The sequence below is a fragment of the Palaemon carinicauda genome, chromosome 2 (assembly GCF_036898095.1).
Source record: "Palaemon carinicauda isolate YSFRI2023 chromosome 2, ASM3689809v2, whole genome shotgun sequence".
Lineage (NCBI taxonomy): Eukaryota > Metazoa > Arthropoda > Malacostraca > Decapoda > Palaemonidae > Palaemon > Palaemon carinicauda.
The window spans coordinates 187,918,779-187,940,657 of NC_090726.1; the positions used below are offsets into that span (position 1 = coordinate 187,918,779).

The 21,879-nt window shown below is 39.5% G+C and overlaps 2 protein-coding genes across 4 annotated transcripts in view; one reads left to right on the forward strand and one right to left on the reverse strand.

The window, feature by feature from the left end:
• LOC137628728 (uncharacterized) overlaps window positions 1-21,879 on the reverse strand; it is a 597,116-nt gene that overhangs the window by 129,638 nt on the left and 445,599 nt on the right. The gene's annotated exons all lie outside the window — the stretch shown is intronic.
• The window catches only part of LOC137614626 (uncharacterized), a 42,432-nt gene that overhangs the window by 14,635 nt on the left and 5,918 nt on the right, over window positions 1-21,879 (forward strand). The window contains exons 5-8 of the mRNA XM_068344325.1: window positions 1,309-1,397; window positions 4,945-5,089; window positions 6,003-6,085; window positions 19,917-20,117. Of these exons, the coding sequence (XP_068200426.1) occupies window positions 1,309-1,397; window positions 4,945-5,089; window positions 6,003-6,085; window positions 19,917-20,117 (518 nt within the window). The remainder of the gene's footprint in view (window positions 1-1,308; window positions 1,398-4,944; window positions 5,090-6,002; window positions 6,086-19,916; window positions 20,118-21,879) is intronic.

Sequence of the window (21,879 nt, forward strand, 5' to 3'; positions counted from 1 at the left end):
GAAGACTCCATTAACCTTTTGAAGTCTATTCAAAAGTATAACTTTGGGAACTTTTGTTCCTAACTCTAGTCTGGTGGTAATTCTGTGAGGATTTTTCAAACAAAACCAAAACTGACCAAGAATTATTCATAAAGTGACTAATGACAGATTAAGTAGTTTTTCACACTCTCCTTGAAGAATTTTGTATAAAAACTTGAATATCATAAATAAAATGTTAGTTTAAAAAAAAAAAATCCCCATGCTGTATGTCGTATGCTTCTTGTTTTAACTATTACTTTGAAAGCTAAATTATGTTTAGTATAAATATAAGAATACTATATTTTGAGCAAACTCCCTCGTAATGTGTTAGCCTTTCCTTCGCATGGACACCATATTAAATTCAACCTCGGTCCGTAAGTTTAAGCTGTTTACTGGGAGGTTACTACTGTGGCTGAACAGCACCCAGGGTGGGTGGGTTTGCCCCGCTGACTTTCTGACGAGAACCACTTTATTATTATTATTATTATTATTATTATTATTATTATTATTATTACTAGCTAAGCTATAACCCTAGTTGATAAAGCAGGATGCTTTAAGCCCAAGGGCTCCAATAGAGAATTATAGCCCAATGAGGTAACGATATATGGAAATAAATTACAAAAGAAGTGACGAACAATTAATATAAAATCTCTCAAAAACAGCAACTACATTAAAATAAATCTTTCATACAGAACTTATAAAGAGACTTATGTCAGTCTGCTCAACATAAAAACATTTGCTGTAAGTTTGAACCTTCACCAATTCATCTACTCTATTGGGAAGATCATTCTACAATCTGATCAAAGTTGAAATAAACTTCTAGAATATTGTGTGGTATTGAGCCCTATGACGGAAGAAAGGAAGCATACTGTAGATGAAAATGAAATTAAAACTAAAACCAGACTCCTTCAACCTTTGAATTATGTAATTCTGCAAATTAACCTCGAATAAACTGGCACAGTGTTGGAGAGGTTGACAAATTTAATATGTGTAAGTACTTGTCAAAATCCTAAACTCTATTGGTAAGCATTTAGCGTGATAAATTGCAGAAGAACGACTTGAAACCCGAGTGAAATAGACCTTGGCTATGTTTATTTTCTACAACTTATTTTATTCTAAAAAGTAACTAACACCAATTTGTCAGGACAGCAAAGAATTTAATCTTTTGCTAATTTATATAATAATTTTATGGGTCCTTGGTCCAAAGTTACTGAATTAATGATAGTTACCTATACGAATGTAAAAAGAATTAAAATACATAAATTTACAAAACATAATTTTATATTTCAGTTAACAAGATGGGATGCTGGGAGCCTAAAGTTTGCTGCTGCTGTACCCCCCTCAAAATTGGGACACTGCTTCTTGGATCGATATCGCTGGTATGTATTGCCCTTTATGACACAATGTCCTATTGTCCCAAATAGAGTATCCTCACGTAGGCCTACATAGATCTTGTTACCTCCGCCAACGAAGTTGGGATGAGGTTATGTTTTCGCCCTTGTTTGTTTTTGAACAACTTATGGTCACAATTTTACTCGTACAGTAGTGGAACTTTCAGGGATTAACATTTTATGTTGAGACATGGAAGAAATTCAGTTTCTAAAGTCCTAGGTCAAAGGTCAAGGTCAAACAAAAGGTCGACCAAATTAACCCAAACCTTAACCCCAAGCTCGCGCATTGTTGTCACACGGACTTCAGTTAAGCCTACAGCCTAAATTGATTCTGGGTAAGGCAAGCTGGTTTCGCGAAATAAGCTGCCATGGCGGAGGTCTGCACTCTTGAGTGCCTTTTTTTAACTGCATGTCAATGATCTTACACAATATGCATTAAACACCACTAATTTGCATGTGATCTCAAATTTCCAAACAAAAGCTCTTCTATTCCAACTCTTCTTTCACCCTGTCTAGTCAAGTTTCTAGTCTGTCTATTGCATTATCTTTTGAAATTTTGCATTCTTCATAATGACCTATTTTCTTCAATTTTATCCATGTGACCAAAGTTCCTTAATTCAAATTGACCTATTTTTACACCTACATTAAATTATCTTATCATTAGTACAGGCTGTAGGCTACAGTAACATCTTCCCATTTCTAATTTCAACCCGTTTTATCAAAATCTATTATCCAAATACAATAATGATTCCACCACCTTACTGTCACTCACATTCAGCATCAGTTCTTAATGTTTACTAAGAAGAGCCGACTCAGCCAAAGAAGAGCTGGCTCAACCAAAGAAGAGCTGGCTCAGCCAAAGAAGAGCTTGCTCAACCAAAGAAGAGCTGGATCAACCAAAGAAGAGCTGGCTCAACTATATCCTTGTGGTAAAAACATTCCTCCTTATTCTAACTTAGCACTCAAAAGCTCATTAGGGCATCCCCCATCCTATTTACATAACACCTAGCTGACGTCCTACACTTTAAGATTCACCAATGTAATCATGAAGTATTATTCAGGTAACTTTACCCAAATTCACTCAAACCAGACAAATAAATATATACTCCTTCAGTGGTTCTTTATTTTCATCTTATACCATACATGTGTATTATATTAACTATCTACTTCTGAATCCTGTCTTTAGTTTGATATTCATTAACGTCCTGATTATAATCTTCAAATTGGCAAAATTCTCGAAAAAAAATATGTAAAGGGTTTAACGAGAAATGTAAAGAACTCTAAATAAAATGAAATTACTTAATAAGAAATTCATTTGATATAAAATATACTCGAATGAATACAAGGGATAGTGGTCAACAAATCAACAATTCAACTAAACTGAATGTTGTACGGGTAGGACGTATTTCTATAGCTGCCTAGCAATATTTAAGTTTGGTGGCTCATGAGGTTTTTTAAAGTCTATCCTTGACTATAGGCCATCGGCATCGTTCTGGTCTCTTTGCCAGTGCTTGCATATCTAGGTTTATATGTCACCCTTTTTTGTGACAAAACTTCATGGAAAGATATCTCTTATGAAGCAAAGTGAAGAACAAAATACAAGAATGAAGTCCTGGTCCTCTTCACATGCCAAAAGATGCCTCAACCTATGGAAATGTATAGGCAAAATTATGGTCGGAGTTCACGAAGTAACCAAAGCTAATTCAGTATTCTTCATTAATGTAGACGAAGATGACTCAGATTAGATCGTAAAGACGGTGAGCAAGACTGTTTTTCTAAATGAAAAGTTCGAAGTGATTAACTAGTTGTAGGTATTGAACACTTGCAAACATCTTGTGTAAAGTTAAGCGAGTTTTACTACTATGAAATCTTTCATCTGTTATTAAATCAATTGTTAGGACATCTTCTCTTGCTGCTTTGCATCTTTTCCTTCCCTTTAATGCTTTCCTTACTTTTCCTGCTGTTACTTTCAATACCAGTTCAAGAGTTTTATTATTTCTATTGGCAGAGTTATTTCTTATATCACTATTGTATAGAAATTCTCTGCCGTTCTTATCAATCCATCTCTTTTGTTGATAATATTTCCATTTTCATCCTTCAAAGCAAATATCTCCTGGTGCCTTGTTCCAAGTCTTCTTTTCATTACCTTGGTGTTTCTTTCTTCATTAGTGTTCCCTCAGTTTTTGGTCTGATTATGTTTGTCATGAGATTTAAGTATGTTCATTGGATTGTAGTTTTGCTAATTCTATTGCATCTCTCTTGGATTTTACCCTCATCTTCAATCTTTTCTTTAATCACTTTTGGTGTTCTCTGGTATTTTCCCTGCTCTTGTTTAGGAATTTTTTTCACCAATCTCTTATGATGATTCCAATACAAATTTTGATAAATTATTATTAATTTCTTCCTTGCTTACTTCCATTTCATCATCTTGCTGGGAGTACATATTTTGTATTGGTAAACTAAATTCATCAGATATTTCTCTTATTACAGGAGTTTATTTTTTTTTTCTCAAAATTAGTTTTCTCTTTCCTTCCTTAGTTCTAAACAAATTTTGCTTCTCATCATTCTATGGTCACTTGACTTTAACTTGTTTAACACTATTACATCTTTTAACTAAATTAACGTTTGCACCGAGATTAAAAACTATTTAATTTTTTGTTTCATCATTTTCTTTTCACTAAAAGGTATTCATGATGTTAAGATTGTTTTTCAGCAAATTCTACAAGCATGTATATTCGCTCATTTCTTGTGCTAATCAGTATTAACTTATGCATCAGAAACTTGGAACCTTACTAAAGCCTAATAACATAATTACAACCCAAAGAGCATCGGAAAGATTAATGATGGGAATAGCACCAAGAAACAGAAAAAGAGCATCATGGTTACAAATAGATGACAAGTTGAGGATATTCTAACAAGAAAAAGAAATGCACGTGGGCAGGACATATAGAAGAATGACAGATGACAGATGGACAAGAAGGATAACACAATGTGCCCTAAAATGCAAACGAAGCAGGGGTAGAAAGAAAATACGATGGATTGATGAGCTAAGAAAATTTTAGGGTATAGACTGGCATAGAAACACTATAAACAGATGCGTGTGGATGGACATGTCTAAGGCTTTTGTTCTACAGTGGACTATCAACGAATATGCAGTATATATATATATATATATATATATATATATATATATATATATATATATATATATATATATAAATAATATTAGTTTTTCCCAATCTGCCTTTACTTTATTTTTAAGATGTTACCCTCACCATATGCATGTTTTCCCTTAATAAAGGTGACATCATTGGTTATTAAGACTCCTTTCAGTAAGTATTTGTGGGTTTGAGGTTGAAAGTCTTACATACCGGTCTTTTCTTAATGGCCACCCATCCAAGAACTGGCCATACCTAATTAACTTTTTCTAGGATTTTAATTTGTTAATCGAATGACCAGCAACATAGCAAACTTTTACAAGAAGCCCAGTTTTATATTTGCATCTCATATAAACTGTTTTTATTGCACTTTTCAGATTTTTTCTGGTATTGATTTGGTATCAGTAATAGCAGGTGCTATCATCAACAAGGAACAAGTAGAACCAGAATGTACTGAAGTAGCTTCACGTTTGGATCCCAATTACATCGACCCAAATATATTGACAGTCTGTACAAATATTGGTTAGTACCTGTTGACACAATTCAGTTTGACTTATAACATATAATTATAATTAATAATATTTACAAGTAACTGCTTTCAGCTGTTCTTAGGTGTTGTCTGAAGAATACAATAAGGTTAAGGCTTAAAACCACTGGTACCACCCAAGCAACGTCATTACTATAGCCGCTGCAAAGATTCTGGGTGAAATAAGCCCCGCCCTCTAATGACTTAATAGCCAATCACGCTATCTCCCATGTTAGCAGTGGTCACAATGCAGCCCATTACAAATTTCAAACTTCACTAACTTGAAATGTGTTGTGACCGCTGTTAACACGGGAGATAACGTGATTGGCTATGATGTCATCAGGGGGTGGGGCTTATTTTGACCGGAATCTCTGTTGCGGCTATAGTTCTCTATATATGAAAGAACAACTTAGAATCAATGAGCAGTATTTATCCCACGATGAGTTATGTTCTTTTACGAATATCAAGTACAATAATCATAAGTAAAACTAACGATGTAGAGAAAATGTAATACTTTCAGTATGTTTTTAATCCGCTCACAACAGACGTGGTAATATGTAGCTTTCCTGGAAAAAATCTTTCGGGCAAATCATGTTCTCAAAACTTGAAACTATATTAATAAGATATTTGTTTCATACAAAATAAAGTAAGGTTAGTGTATTGATGAACTATGAAAGGTAATAATGCATATTAAAAAGAAAAATGATAATTTATAAATATCATAATTAACAGTGGAAAATGATGACATACAGTGCATAATATCATCATGAGAGCATATCTCTGGTAAATACCAAGACCTTAGGATCATTCTAACACGAGAACCTTGATTTATAATTGATTAGATTATAATTTAAGCACTTTGCAAATTTTTATCAACATTCTAATCATTTTGGTACAATTTTTTTCCAGTGTGGGGCACCATTGCAACATGTATTGTCCTCTTTACAGCAATTATCATACTCAGTATTCTTCTTCTGGTGGGAGTTAAAAAGGTAAGTTTCTTGAGATTTTGTACGAAGAGTAAATTAGGACAATGTAGTAGGGCACTGGCACAAAATAAGTGTATGAATGTACAAAAGATATATATATATATATATATATATATATATATATATATATGTGTGTGTGTGTGTGTGTGTGTGTGTGTGTGTGTGCTTCTATATACACACATATCCACACCATAGAATAATTATTTAGAATGCCTTATACCTACCGATTGGAATACATTTATCGTTATACTAGTTCATAAAAAAGGGACACAAAAAACCTGAAAAATTATGCCCAAAAAGTTTACTCTCATCAATATATAAAATATTTACAAAGATTATATTAGGGCGAAGAGAAAGACAGCAAAACTTTAATCAACCAACAAGAGCAGGCAGGCATTAGAAGTGGATATTTAACAAGTGACTATATCAATATAATTCACCAGCTAATAGAAAAACCAATAGAATATGACAAACCACTATGTATGGTATGACTTTTATAAACTATAAGAAAGCTTTTGATTATGTAAAAACTTCAACAGTAACGAAAGCCCTTCAAAGACAAGGAATAGATGAATCTTATGTTAGAATACTTGAAGATATTTATACAGGAAGTGCAGAAATCCCAAAACTAAAAAAAAGTGAAAAAAATTCTGATTGAGGAGTTAGATAGGGAGACCCCATATGCATAAATATAAATATATATATATATATAAATATATATACAGGGTATATATATATATATATATATATATATATATATATATATATATATATATATCACTAAGTTTTTTCTTGTGCAGCTTATGGTTGCCAATTAGGTGATTTATCAGTGTATTCAATTGATTTGTATATTATTAGCACACCCACACTGATACAAGTTTCATCTGAAGGGTATTTGGAGGGTTGAGAAATAAGATATTTTTTTTATTAAGTTGAGAAATAAGATTTTTTTTATTAAAGTATTATATAGATTAAATAAAGTGTATTGACAACACTTCAATTAACTCAAGTCATCTAGATCCAACTGCTGGATTGGTATTAGTAGGGGGTCCACTTCATAGTCCAATTAATGCTGTTTTGGGCTCAAGCCATGTGGTCCTGATGGAAGGTCCTTCTGGCAGCTTCCTACTATATAATATTTCTATGAGTGATATTACAAGAGAATTACCGTCAGGTATCACAGGGTTCTAACCCCCAGAACGACTATCCTAAGATATCGTGTATAATCAGGGACATATCCATAAATAACCATAGATATTTGCACCCCAAACCGACTTAACCCCGTCTAGGAATCTAAGGAGGAGGATAGGTGAGGAGCCGTTACATATCCTCTCCCTTCATGACATTGTCCGTCTCTGATAAACTCATTCTTCTGTTTGCAGCTTACCTATGCGTTCCTTCTTTTGTCAAGAGCGCCTTTTCTCAGCTTTTTGGAGTAATTCCTCGCATGATGGTTTCCCTTTCGACGTCAAAGTTGAGTACCCTCCTCTTTTAGAGTTTGATTTAGCTGTAACTGCTTTAGATCCCCTCGGGGAGTGGTTAAGTATCTTTTTTATGGTGATGAGGGAGCCGGGCACTCCGATTCCAGCTAGCCATGATCGACCTTTTTATTTCGTGTTCACTTAGTATTATTTCACTAGTATCACATTAGGTAGCTTTATTTTAGCATTACGATGCCTTGGGCTCTGTTTTGTGTTTACTTTTACTATGCATTAATGTAGTTTAAGTTTTAGTTTTATGCGTGTCAGTCCCGGCTAGCCTAGCTTAGAGAGTGGTAGTTTTGTCGGAGACGGGTTAGCCGATGGCAATCAGGTCTTTCTTATTGGTCTCGTTGGCAGCGGCCATTTTTCCCTTTAAGGGTTTTTTTTCTCTATTATACTAGTTTACCGAGCCCCTATGCCTGCTGCCTTCGATCTTCCGGTTTTTTCGACCTATTAGGATTAGCCTAGCCCTCGGTGGCGAATCCGTTGGTACGCCATGCTGATTTCATTCATGATTTCCCATGCTAGGACTGTGCAGTCCATTGGAGCTCCACTTTGCGAAGGGTGATTTCCCCCTTGTCGGTGCGCCAACTTACCTGTACTGCTGTCCCTCCTAGCCTCTGGGATATTTCGATCGACCTGCGGCATTGACCTATAAGGCCTAGCCTAACCCTCGTTAGCGATTAGCCTAGCCCTCGTCGGCGATTCCATTGGGCCGCCACGCTGCATTCGTTCATGATCTCACATGCTAGGACTGTGCAGTTTTTTGGAGCTCCCCTTTACAAAGGGTGATCTCTCCTTGTCGATGCGCCGACTTACCTGTTCTGCCGTTCCTTCCTAGCCTCTGGGATTTCTCGATCGACCTGCGGCATCGACCTATTGGGCTTAGCCTAGCCCTCGTCGGCAATCCATTGGTCCGCCATTCTGCATTCGCTCATGATCTTCCATGCTAGGACTGCACAGTCCATTGGAGCTCCCCTTTGCGAAGGGTGATCTCAACATGTCGGTGCGCCAACTTACATGTACTGCTATTACCTCCTAGCCTCAGAGATTTTTGGATCGGACTGCAGTCGCCGTTTTTGACGGCGTGGCATTTATTTTAGAGTCTTTCTAACTTTTCCTGTGATTCAGGGTGCGGCGGCCTAGAGTGTCCCTCTCTAGAGACTCTTCCTTGTTGGGTTAACCCTCAGATTGAATCTATTTTTCTTTTTGAGCCTGACTTCCTTGCCGTCGCCTCTGTTCCGGGGATTGTTAAGGAATGCTCTTTTGATGCATGGGTATAGCTACCCCATGCCGTCACCTCTCTTTATATTCTAGCTTTTTCGTGACGGACATTGCATGAATTTTATCATTATGCTGTTGTGTATTTGCATTTGTTGATCGTGGGGGTTGGTTCCTTCTGGGATCTGACCCTCCATGGCTATCGGCATGCTTCTCCCTGAGGGGTAGGCTATTACACTGACGGCAGTGCCGGTACCTAATGGGTTTGCCACCACCTTTTGGCACACTATCCTATAGTAACTGTACTTGCTATGCGTCGTTGCTTACGGCAGTGCTCCCACTGGCAGTGCTGCCTTCAGCTATGGCACACTGTTCTCTGCAGGAACCCATGCCGTTTGTCTCCGCCGCCCTAGGCACCTTTGCCCCTGACGGTGTTGCCGTTACTGGCGGCGGGGCTAGTACTAGTCTGTGGGAGTGGTTGACTGCGCCAGCGCCTTAAGCCACATAGGATGCTGGTGGCAATGCTGTTACCCCCAAGCGCTGCCGGTACTTCCAGGAATGCTGGTACATCTGGGGTACGTGCCTTTTGCAGTGCCAGTACCTCACGGCTATTTCGGCAACTTTCGACACATTATACTCTGCTATAGTACCCGTACCAGCGATATGTCGCTGCTTACGGCAGTGCCGCCACTGGTGACACTGCCTTCATCTTTGGCATGGTGTTTTCTGCAGAAACCTTTGACCGTTATCTCTGCCGCCCTTGGGCACTGTTGCCCCTAACGGCATTGCCGTTACTGGCGGCGGGGTTAGTACTAGTCTATGGGAGTGGATATCTGTACCAGTGCCTTGGGGCACATAGGACGATGGCGACAAGGCCGTTCCCCCTAGTGTTGCCGGTAATTCTGGCAACGCCGGTACCTATAGGGCACATGCCTTTTTGTCCTTTTTATCTGAGACCATCTTACCTAAACTAAGATGGGTTCTCTACTGACTGTAGGTGAATCCAACTACAGATTAACATAAAAGCCTACTCCTTCAACTTTTGAGGCTTCTTTATGTATGTTGGGCCTGGGAACTCCTTCTACGAAAGGTTTTCTAGGCCCCTGCATGGAAATAACCACTACATATGGTTATTGGTTTTCTACCAATTTGTCCATTTCCCTTTGAGGGTGAGGATTGAATAGATGGGTGATAACTCTATAAGCTAGTTCCCACTCCCAGGTCTTCCCTAATTGAGGTTATCAACTTGTTGTTATAGCCCTCAGGTTGCTATAGACTCTTGCTCATTAATCGATGCGTCGATTGCTTAAACTATTAAGTCTACCTGTACCGTTGCCTTCTAATTGACCATTTCTCTGCGTATACAGTACCCGACAAAAATATGCGACCACTCGGCCCCATGGTCGCATATTTTTGGCGAAAAAAGAATCATGTTTCTCGAGGGTGAATAAAATTCGCCCATGAAATGCGACTCCACGGTGACGTCACAGAATGCCTCCTGGCCTTCCCGCTACCTGAGAAAGCCCCTCAGTCTCTCTCTGTTAATGGCGGTGCGCGGTTCTCTTGCGCGTGCTCTTCCCTTACCACCCCTTGGATTATCGCAGTTGTTCGGTGGTTTTTGGTGCTAGTGACTGTACTATGGCACCTACAAAGGATTTAACCAGTGATTGTATTGCGCAAATAGTGGGACTAAAGGTTGCAGGCCATACAATTAAAGAAATTTGTAATTTTACTGGTGCGGGGCCGACGAGTGTGAAGAAGTACATTCGCTTATGGCGCGAGGGTGGGTGTAAACAAACACCGAAAGTTAAACAACGGCCTGGCCGTTCTAGGAAAACTTCTAGACGTGCTATTAGCATTTTGAAACGTACTGTGGAATCACAAACGTCTACCACAGCTAGAAAAATAAAGGAGGAGAATCCTGGAGTGTTTTCTGGTGTGTCTGTGAGAACAGTTTCACGGCGGTTGAACGAGTTAGGGTACAACAGCTTCAAGCGCACAAAGAAGCCTCTCATTACAAAGAAGCAGCGGGTAAAGCGGTGTGATTTCGCTAAGAAATACGGACAGTGGAGTGAGGATCAGTGGCTGAGGGTTTTGTGGTCAGATGAGGCTAATTTTAATATTACCTGTAATAGAAATTCACGAGTGTACCGTCGTAAAGGTAGTGACCCGTTAGATCCCCGGTACATTGAGAGTACCGTTAAGCACCCTGATACGCTTATGGTTTGGGGTTGTTTTAGTGGACTTGGCCTTGGTAAGCTTGTTTTTTTACCCCCTAATGTTCGTGTGAACAAAGAAATTTATTTGGACCTCCTTGCTGAACATTTGCACGAATCTTTCGAGATAACAGGTGCACAGGTGTTCCAGCAAGACGGTGCACCTTGCCACACTGCTCGTGTTGTCAAGGATTGGTTGTCAGTGTGTGATATACCAATCATAGACGATTGGCCAGGTAGCTCTCCAGATATTAACCCCATAGAAAATCTCTGGAGCATAATTAAAAAGGACCTTCAGTCGAAAGACGTCAGCTCTCTGCCGCGTTTGGAAGCAGCCATCCGAGAGTCGTGGGCCAATATACCTCCACAAACCCTCCGTAACTTGGCTTTGTCAATTCCAAAACGTCTAAAGCAGGTGTTGAAGAGGAAGGGTGGTCCAACAAAATATTAATCAAGGTAATTAAAACTTTTTATTATGTTTCATTCCCATTATGAATGTACGTAATCATTTTTTGTTGTGTTTTTACGGGGGGTAGTCGCATATTTTTGTCGGGTACTGTATATAGGAGCGACGGTTCTTTCCATGAGCACCTTCCCCCCCCCCATTTGGCCCTATAGCAACAGGCTTTTAGGAGACTATTTTTTCTAATCTCACGTTCTTCAATAGGGGAATGGACATTTCGTACTTTATCTCTTTTCTCACCAATTGCATTTACACACAATTTGGGGATTACAATTCCCTCAATTGTTAACAGGGAATGTTAATAACCCATTTCTTTCAGTTTTTGGTGACTGTTAGAGGATGTAGTACTCATTTAAACCCTTTTCTCCTTACAGGCGGTGCCTATACCGGAGATGCACTGTTGAGTGCAGATTTGTGTCAGGACTGTGAGGCATCCTTGTGGTCACTATACTTGCCGCACACATGCGAAGTGTCGGAGGATGAAAGGTCCAGTAACCTACTGGCACCATTTGGATTGCATTGTTTGAAAGGATCTACTTCACTCTGGATGGGTCTCGAGGGATATCTCTGATAATGACTGCATGTTCTTCCCGCGGTCCCTTCGCACCTGGGTAAGAGGATGAGGTAAGTCTGATCTCATCAAGGATTCACTTTAGACCCCATTATGACAACGGCCTCCCGGTCTACGGTGACGATTACTCCTTTCGTGGCGGGGGCTGTTACTGCCCCTTTTTCCTCCCAACATCTACTGCTGGGCTGATGAAGCCCCTCAGTTCCCGAGTACCTTGGGTACTACAATGGATCTGGTACTTATGGCTAACATGAAAGCTTTCGTGGAGGGGAATCAGTAATACCAGATGATGATGTGCAAGGCCTCATGTGAAGAGATCCAGGCCTTGAAGCAGCAAGAGGAGTCGATTAGGTATAAGGTCTTGCCCTCATAGCTACCTTATTGCACGTGGCAATGATGACGGCAGGGTGTATCAACATACAGCTTGTCGCCTTTGGTAAGAGGTTGGCCTCCTTCGTGGCTCCGGACAACGTGGTCTTCCCCTTTGCCTCGAAGAGCTACGCGGAAGTGGAGAAAGCCATCCATGAGGGGAAGCCTCTCCAAGCTTTGGAAGAGTACACACCAGTCTTACCTGTCTTACCACACGATGCCATCCACTGGACCAATGCCCAGTTTACTTTTGCTGAGAGTAAACTGGATAAGGATGCGGCTGGCCACCAATTTTATGAGAAGCTGCCCAGGATTCCTGAACACCTTCTTAAGGCTGAGTCGTAGGCCAGACAATGGTTTTCAGTGTTGATGTCTCTGCAGTGCTTCATGGAGATGATGATTGGGAATTTTGAAGATGCCTAAGTTTTTCCTTGTTGGCGAAAACTCACCTCGACACCTTTATGAAGGACCTTTATGCCTCTTTTCAGGCCCGTCGAGCCTTGACACAGCAACCATCCGCCACGAGCTGAAACGTTTCATCACTTCTAGCATCTGGGGAAAAGACCTGTTTCCTTAGAAGGTGGTGAAGGAAGTTACGGATAAGGCTGTCGCAGAGCTTAGAGCCTTTTCCAGAAGTGGGGAATCTCACTGAAGAGGAAGTTCACCCCTGGGAGAAGCCTACAACCCAAGAGCTCTCGCAAACTGACTTATCATCAGAAGTCGTTTGCTCTTTCCTATGCCGCTATCCCTCAGACTGTCTACGCTGTGCCCTAACAAGTGGTGTCTCAGTCCCCGGCCTTCCACCCTGTGTATGAGTAAGGGTCGTCTTCCGAGGCCGTCTTGACAGAGGAGGCAAGTCCAGGGGTCGTGGACTTCGAAACGGCAGTGGAGGAAGAGGTTCATGTCCTTAACACAAATAATGAAGGTCTCCCGGTAGGGGGACGGCTTGCCTTGTTCAAGAATTGTGGGTTCTTTAATCCTTGGACACAGAGCATCATTTCCAATGGGTTTGGTTGGAAGTGGTAACAAAGGCCATCACAGCTCAGGAGATTCTTACAGAAACAACACCTTATCTGGAACAGTATGTATAAGACCTTCTGAAGGGAAGAGTTATCTGTTGCGTGAGATCTATGAGATTTCAAGGTCGTCTATTTTGCGTGCCAGAAAGGTTTCGAGCATACCTCAAACTATTCTCGTCTAGTCCCGTCTAAACCTGTTTTTTCAGTATGACAGGTTCCGGATGTTGACTATTTCGCAGATACGGACCTTACCACCCCTGGAGACTTTCACTGTCTCTATAGATCTTACCGACGTCTTTGTATCATCCTATAGGTTGACACTTCTCCCCCTATCTTGGTTTCAGCCTGGAGAGAAAGGGCTACATATTCAGAGCTATGCCATTAGGGATCAACATAGCTCCGAGGATTTTCACGAAGTTTACCGACGCAGTCGAACAGCAACTTCAGGAAAAAGGCCTTCAAGTAGAGGTGTACCTGGTCAACTGGCTAGTGTGTTCCCTTAGCACTGAGTGCTTGGAAGCAGCCAATCGAGCTGTACGGTTCCTCCAGTCCCTTGGATCTCAGATCAACTTCAAGAAATCAAGACTGGCTCCAGCTCAAGACTTCCAGTGGTTGGAGATTCATTGGGACCTTAAGTCTCACTCCCAATCTATTCCTCCCTCCAAGAGAAAGGAAATAGAGACATCAGTCAAGTTACTGATCAAGTCGGGGATGATCACCAGGTGACGCCAAGAGGGGGTTCTAGGATCTTTATAATTCACCTTGGGAATGAACCCTGTCCTGAATGTACGACTCAAAGATGCAAGCATAGTTTGGGAAAGGAGAGCCTCCAAAGCTCTTCCCAACCTTCAGAAGCAGACTTCGGTTTTACTGAACAAGCAACTTAGACCGTGGCCCACTGCCAAATGTCTTTCACAAATGGTGCCGTTACGCTTTCCTCCTCAGTAGTGACACTTTGTGCGGACGCCTCGTTGGATGGTTGGGGGGGGGGGTTCATAACTCACCCAAGAAAGTGTAAGGCTGTTGGGTCTCAGAAATGTTACCAATCCCACATCAATATGGAGTCCATGGCAGTCTTCTTGTCCCTCAAGAAATTGTACTTGAAGAACATTCATATCCATCTAGAGCTCGACAACAGGCTGATAGTCTATTGCATCAACAGACAAGGGTCGAGGTCTCCTCAATTAAACCACATGATGATAGCCGTCTTTACATTGGCTCAGAAGAATGGTTGGCACTTGTCAACATCCCATCTTCAGGGAGATCAAGTCCCTGGCCTTCAAGTGGATCTGTTTGTGAAGAGTCTCAAGATGATACTTCCCTGCTAGGTAGCACCGAAAGTGGATCAAGCAGCAGTAGTCATGGACACGATGTCCCTGGATGGGAATCGTTGGACGACGATTTACCTGTTTACACTGTTTAACCTCCTCATGAAGGTTTTGGACAAGCTTCGATCTTTCAAGGGCCGGCGGCTCTGGTGGCTCCTCTGTAGCCAAAGAGCAACTGGTTTCCCATTGTCACGGACTTCAACCCCAACTTGGTGCCGTGACCAACCCAATTCTGTCCCAGGAGGAACAGCAGGAGATTGTTTACGCTTCATCACGGAGATCGAACAACCTTCATCTCATGATTTGTTTCGCCCGAGCCCTGAGAAAGAAGTTCCAAATTCAATGGGATAAGTGGGTATTTGCGGAAACTATGAGTCGTCTAACACCATGACTCAGTATGAAATGTCATGGACGATATGGGTCAAATATGTCAAAAGACAAAAATCCAGGGTCGATTACTATGGATTTTTGTTTAGGTTTCCTGATTGCTTTGCACGTTTAAGTTCTAGCTTCCTCCACGATTTCGTCATAAAATTCAGCCCTCACTAAACCTATACTATACGCCTTTGATGTCAACTTTAACTCGGATCTCTTCAACAAAGTTCCGAAGGTTTATGCAAGGCTGTGTCTGTCGACTCCACCGAAGCCTATTTCTTGGTCGTTGGACAAAGTTTTGCAATTCGCTTCGAACATAGGCAATCAAAAGGTTTCTATTCATGATCTCACTCAGAAAGTCATTTTAATTGTGATGGCTTCTGGTGCTCAGGTTAGTGACATTGGGACGCTTTCAAGAAACGAGGACCACATTGAATTTGTGGACAATGGTGAGGTTAAATCATACCCTGATCCCACTTTTCAAAAGTGTATTTACTAAGAACAGTGCAGTGTAAGGGTGGTCATTTGTTTCAAAAAGATACAGTGGGGTCTGATTAGTCTGAATCAGTTAAGACCTAAGATTACTTACTTTATACGAAGAGCGGACCCGGCTAGTAAGACATTGGGTCTCGACCCTACAGATGTGGCTTCCTTCATGAACTTTTTCCAGTATATGTCCCTTGAGGGACTGCAGGCATATACTGGTTGGAAGTCCACTTGGGTTTTCTTCAGGCATTATATGAAGCAATTGGAGGAGATACGCCATTTTTCGGTGACTGCGGGAAGTGTTATCATACCCGCTGCAACGACGTAGCCCACAATGCATTCTAGGGCACTCCTTCAGCTTGTTATTAGCAATGAGTAAAGAGTTGGTCTTTGCTTCAAGGTAAAAAGGAATAAATGCATTTCATCATTTCCTTTTCAGATTCACACGTGTCTTTCTGACGCTAATTGTGTTCCCTCGGTGCTACAGCCTAACTGTACAGGCGGGATCATGTGTCTATTGATCAGGTTTCCTATGGTTCCATGTGTAATTTATTTGTCCCCTAATGTTACCTTATGTCTGGGTATGGACGGGATGCATTTACTTTGTACAAAAGTTTTCCATATGCGTTAATGATGGTTGCTTGTTAACCTTAGCACTGATTCTTGTGAGTAAAAGGCTGTGAATTGTTACATGCCTTTTAATTTTACGCCCTACTTTTATAATTATAATTACTGTAGTGGCATTAACTTTAGTGTGCCTTCTCATTATTATCCTTCCTGAACATAATTGGATTTAATCTCCTGGTGGGTTTTGGTTCCATATGCCTCACCTATGATGCCTCCTTTAGTTTCGGGTTTGGGTTCCTTAGGGTTCCTGACACTAGACTCAGATGATTTTTCAATTGCGGAGAGCGGTCCTTTTGGTCCTTATTGCCTCCTTGTCGTACCATCATGCTTGTCAATATTGCCTCCGAACTGTTCTGGGATATATAGTTGAGAGTGATACCTATGCCTTGATGGAGTAATCCTGTAAGTGCATTTCGGTATTGGGACCTCTCTCTTTGAGGCTTCCTACCGAGATATAGGTAATTCTCTGGTACACTTCCATCAGGACGACATGGCTTGAGCCCAAAAAAACGGATTTTGACGTAGGAAAAATCTATTTTTGGGTGATATAGCCATGTCGTCCTGATGGCCCACCCGTTACGTTGTCCCTCGTCGGATGCCTCTTCTCACAGTAGTTACGCTGCTATGTGGAATGAGTTTATTAGAGACGGACAATACTATGAAGTGAAAGGATATGTACCGGCTTCTCACCTATCCTCCTCCTTAGATTCATAGACTGGGTTAATTCTGTTTGGAGTGCAGACATCTATGGTTATCTACGGATACTTCCCTGATTATATATCTTAGGATAGTCATTCCGGGGGTTAAAACCCCGTGATACCTGACAGTAATTCTCTTGAAATATTACTCACAGAAATATTATACAGTAGGAAACCGCCGGATGGACCTTCCATCAGGACGACATGGCTATCTCACCCAAAAATAGAATTTTCCTACGTCAAAATCCGTCTTTTTAACTTTCCACCGGATTAAAAAGCAACGTCGAACATGACAGAAAACAAATGCAACAATACATACATACTGTACATATTGAAAAATATAATAAATGCTAACAACATAGGCCTAAGATTAATAAAAATACAGAAGAAAATCTATGAAGATAAAATTGAATTTACTTTGAGGTTGCTGAATATGTTTCTTTCAGATGACATTTTGTTATTTTTCTGTGCAACGCTTCATTTGGTAACACCATGGGTAATATCATATATAGGGAAAAAAATGATTAGTGAGGACCAATATAAAGGAATATTGAGAAGTTCTATTTGATAACTGGAAGATCGGTTTGCTCTCATTTTAGAGGTAATTTGTTATAGCCTAAGATAAAAAAAATTAAAATGCATAGAGAGCCAATCAAGGTAGAAACTAACAGCAATACAAATATTAAAGGAAATAAAATATTTTAAACATAATCCAGTAACTGAACACAATTTTACTGTGCAAATTGGATTAAAGGCAAATGCCACAGTAATGTTTTACCTGCAGTGCACATTTGCAACATAGTAGGTCAGTACTCGAACGCCACAAGTTGTAAATTTTCATTATCCAATATCTTATCTGATCAAAATTCGCGTGAATTTCTTATAGACCACTATTATTAAGCAAGATGAAGACAACAAAGAGTTGTGTATAACTGACTAGGAAAAGTGATATTTCATATTGAGCAAAAATTGCTAATCCAACAATTTGGATGTCTATTACTGTATATCTACTACGGGTCCTGACTGAGGATCCCCATCTCTGCCATCCCTCTCCTCCTAGGTATCAAAATCAAGTCCAGAACAAAGCAAATATGTTGAACAATTTGAAGCGGTTTGAGGTATTCTAAATATCTTATACCCACAACAACCCTTCGAGATAGCTTGAAATAGCATATTTGCAAAGAGAGCGAGGAAAGATTTAGTTTTCTCTTTTAATGTCTTCAGGATGGAGAGAGCATTGACCTTCTTAATGAGAGGTCATAATATAATGGATCGCACCTACAGAAAGGGGGTTATTAGTTTGAGTGTTCTCATGCAGCCAACATTCCAACTACTTAGACCTCTGCAAATAGTTTTGCATGGTGCAAACCAGGTAAAGGTTATCATGTAGAGACTGTAAAGCAGATATAGAGGTCCCGTCGATGAAAGGGTATTTTGTTTTTTAGACTTCGAGTTGGGGTTAGATTGCCTGGTCTCTTTAGAATGCAGTCAAATTACAAACACTTGCTATACTTCCTTTCGTAAGAGCTCTTTTAGGGATATGGTATAATAGCCAATCCAGCCACAAAATAGACCTCATTGAAGGGCCCAAAAATAGGAGTTTAGAGAGAAAGGAATAAGGGAACAGGCTTCAATAACATAGAAATTGACGAACATTGTCGAGTTATTGGGTCCCTTGACTGCCAAGACAGTACTACATTAGATACTTCTCTCTGGTTGCGGTTCATTTTCCCTTTGCCTGCACATACACCGAATAGTCTGGTCTATTCTTTTCTCCTCTGTCCTCATACACCTGTCAATGCTGAGATTACCAAACAATTCTTCTTAGCTCAAGGGGTTAACTGCTGTAATGTAATTATTCCGTGGGTACTTTCCTCCGTCTTGGGGTAGAGTACACTATACTATCTTATCAATATTCCTTTTATTTTGTTAAAATTTTTTAAAGTTTATATATGAAATATTTATTTTAATGTTAAATGTTCTTAAAATGTTTCATATTAGTTGTTAATTACTTCTCTTATTTCCTTGTTTCCTTTGCTCACTGGGCTATTTTCCCTGTTGGACCCCCTGGGCTTATAGCATCCTGCATTTCGAACTAGGGTTGTAGCTTAGCAAGTAATAATAATAATAATAATAATAATGATTGAAGAGAGATATATGAATGGTTTCTAGATGTGATATTCTTCACAAGTGCTTCTCCTCAATTCAATTGAATTATGAAAAGGCAAAGGTGAAATCTATTATTGCTGTTGAAAGCTTGCCAGTACTTGCTTCATTGCTCAGTCCTGAGCTCTAATCTCGGATTTAGCAAATTGCAATTGTAATAATATCATTTCATTCCACACCACTGAGATGAACTATTTATTAGAGAATGCAAGGATGAAATAAATTGTTGTGGTAAACTACTTTGTCGTTAAGAGTTTCACTGCTTAGCCCTGAAGCTGAACCTTGAGTGTTACTAGTTGCAGTCACAATTATCACATTTCAATCAAAGTTCCATTGTGTGATAAACTTTACAACATTAAGAAGAATACCCTTCATAAGTTAGTGCTTTATTACACACGTCCATGCTTCTTTCATAGTTTAATTTCTCTATTCAGCCTCTCGCGGATGAACAAATCATTTGGTAGAGCTGTATGATGGAAAGATGTGACTTTGTAATTTCATTAACCTAGAGTACTTAGAATTCTAGTAATAATGATATTCAAGTACTTTTAAATTTATGCATAAGTAATATACTGTACATGAAGTTGGGGATATATGTCATATTGGCTGATCTCAAGTAAAATTCTCCATTTGATCTTCATTTCACTCAAATTTTCACGGCTACTTTCTATAGTATTCATGGTATGAAATTGTCCAGACTAGTTCAAAGTACAACCAGTACTATTATAAGAGTTATCAGCTTTTACTACTTGAATATATCTACAGCATATTAATTATTTAAACATTTTTCTATCTACAGTATTTCTCTTTTCAGAACAAGCCGAGTTTAATGATACCATACATGGTAGGCCAAGTGATTGGAATATTCATCTTTGGAATACCATCCTTATCTCCCTCTTTATTAGGGATAATTCGTGGAAGCATTATAGGCATAGTTTTGGGACTTGTGTTGTTTCTTATCGTTGTGAGTCTTCAAGTATATTTTCTACTGGTCGTCCGTGCTTACTACAAGGAGGTAAGGAAGTTGACTTGGATACCTCACTCTTATACTGAATAGATTTTAATCTTAAATCTGCAGTCACTTATTAAAGGATTTTAAACAGTAAACCATTTCATTGCATTGAGGAAAAAACCCTGAATAGTGCAATTACTGGTACCATAAAATTACGAAATATGAATTATCATTACAGGTTTCATTTCTTAAATGTAGTGGTCTCCTAAAATTCATATTTTTTCATAATAATAATCTTGAAAACTCATTGTTTTTAAACTTGAACATTTCAAAATAAATACAACTGTTTCCTCACCCTTTAGAAGCACTCACTAGTTATTGTTAATTTTATGTCTCAAAATTAATACACTCATTTCACCATGAAGTGATAGTTCATCATTTCATATTAGTTTCACATTGTTAATTGACACAATATGTGTTGAAAAATTTTAGTTCACATTTAGCTGCCTAAAATGCAGAACCTATGGCATCTATTGTGCAATAAAAAGTTATAAATAGGTATGATCCCTGCAGGCTGTACATGCCAGCTGAATGTTCTGACACTTATGGAACTGAGGCACTGTATTAGGTGATCACGATTAAAAAGAGCATCTCTGCTGATGCGCACAGTATCGACTGCTTCATCAAAACTAATTATCTTAATTCCTGAGTGCTTAAACAAAGGCTATTTTGGAGTCTTAGTATTAGTTTAAAGATTTCCTTCTTAGCCATCGTGTCTAAGCAGGTATTTTAAGGAAAAACTCTGATAGCCTGACATCCATCATAAATTATTTCTCATTTCCTTTTGAGCTAAAGCAAATCAATGTGCACTTAACAAAAGAAGTGATAATTGTTGGTTTTCTGGCGGATAATTTATGACTGTGCAGTATATTTATATTTCTGTATAAGCAAGCAAGATAAGGATAGCAAGAGAAGGAAGAAGATGGCTTTTAGCAATGCTAGTGTTTGCTCTGATAATTTAAAATCTGTTTTTGAACTTTTGGAGCGTTTTTTGGGGACCATCTATAGAACCTCCTGCCTTAGATGTAGTCCAAAATATGCTTGATACTACTGATATCCTAGAACAGTTTCAGTTGGAAAAGAATATCTATGTTGCTGAGCAAATAAGTGTAATGTTAAAATTTTATAATATTAATACCCATGTGAATACAGGGAAACTGTAATCACTGAGTCAACAAGAGCCATTTCCTGGACCTCCCTGGTCCTAGTTTGGGTGGAGAGGGAGCTTGGGCACTGATCATCTGTATATATGGTCAGTCTCTAGGGGATTGTCCTTTGCCTCTGCTATTCATGAAAGGCCTTTAAAGTGTCGTTTTTATAGTGCATGAAACAGTGGTGTGTGATTCAGTGTTTTTGTTGCTTACCACATCAGTAGCCATTTAGAATATTCAACCAAAAATGCAAACAGCAGTTACCCAATTGTTGTTTTGACCAGTAAAAGGTGAGATGATTCTATTCTGAGGAATGGTAAGGGAAAACTTAGTTCCCTAACTCTTTCACCTCGATGGGTTGTCCTGCTGTGCCAGAATAGCTTTGCTAGTGAGGGCGGCACATTTCTAAGGCACGAGGTCGTTGTAGACCAAGCTTACTCCCAGGTTTTCTCAGGCTATATATCTCGAGGAAAGAGTTAAACAAAGACTGCATGAGACTATAGCAGGCATGTCTCTTGCCTGTGGCTCCCAAGCCCACTTCAAACTCAGGCATTCTAAATTAGCTCATCAGATGAACGAGGTTCCAGTTGGAAAGCCACCCCCCCCCCCTCAGG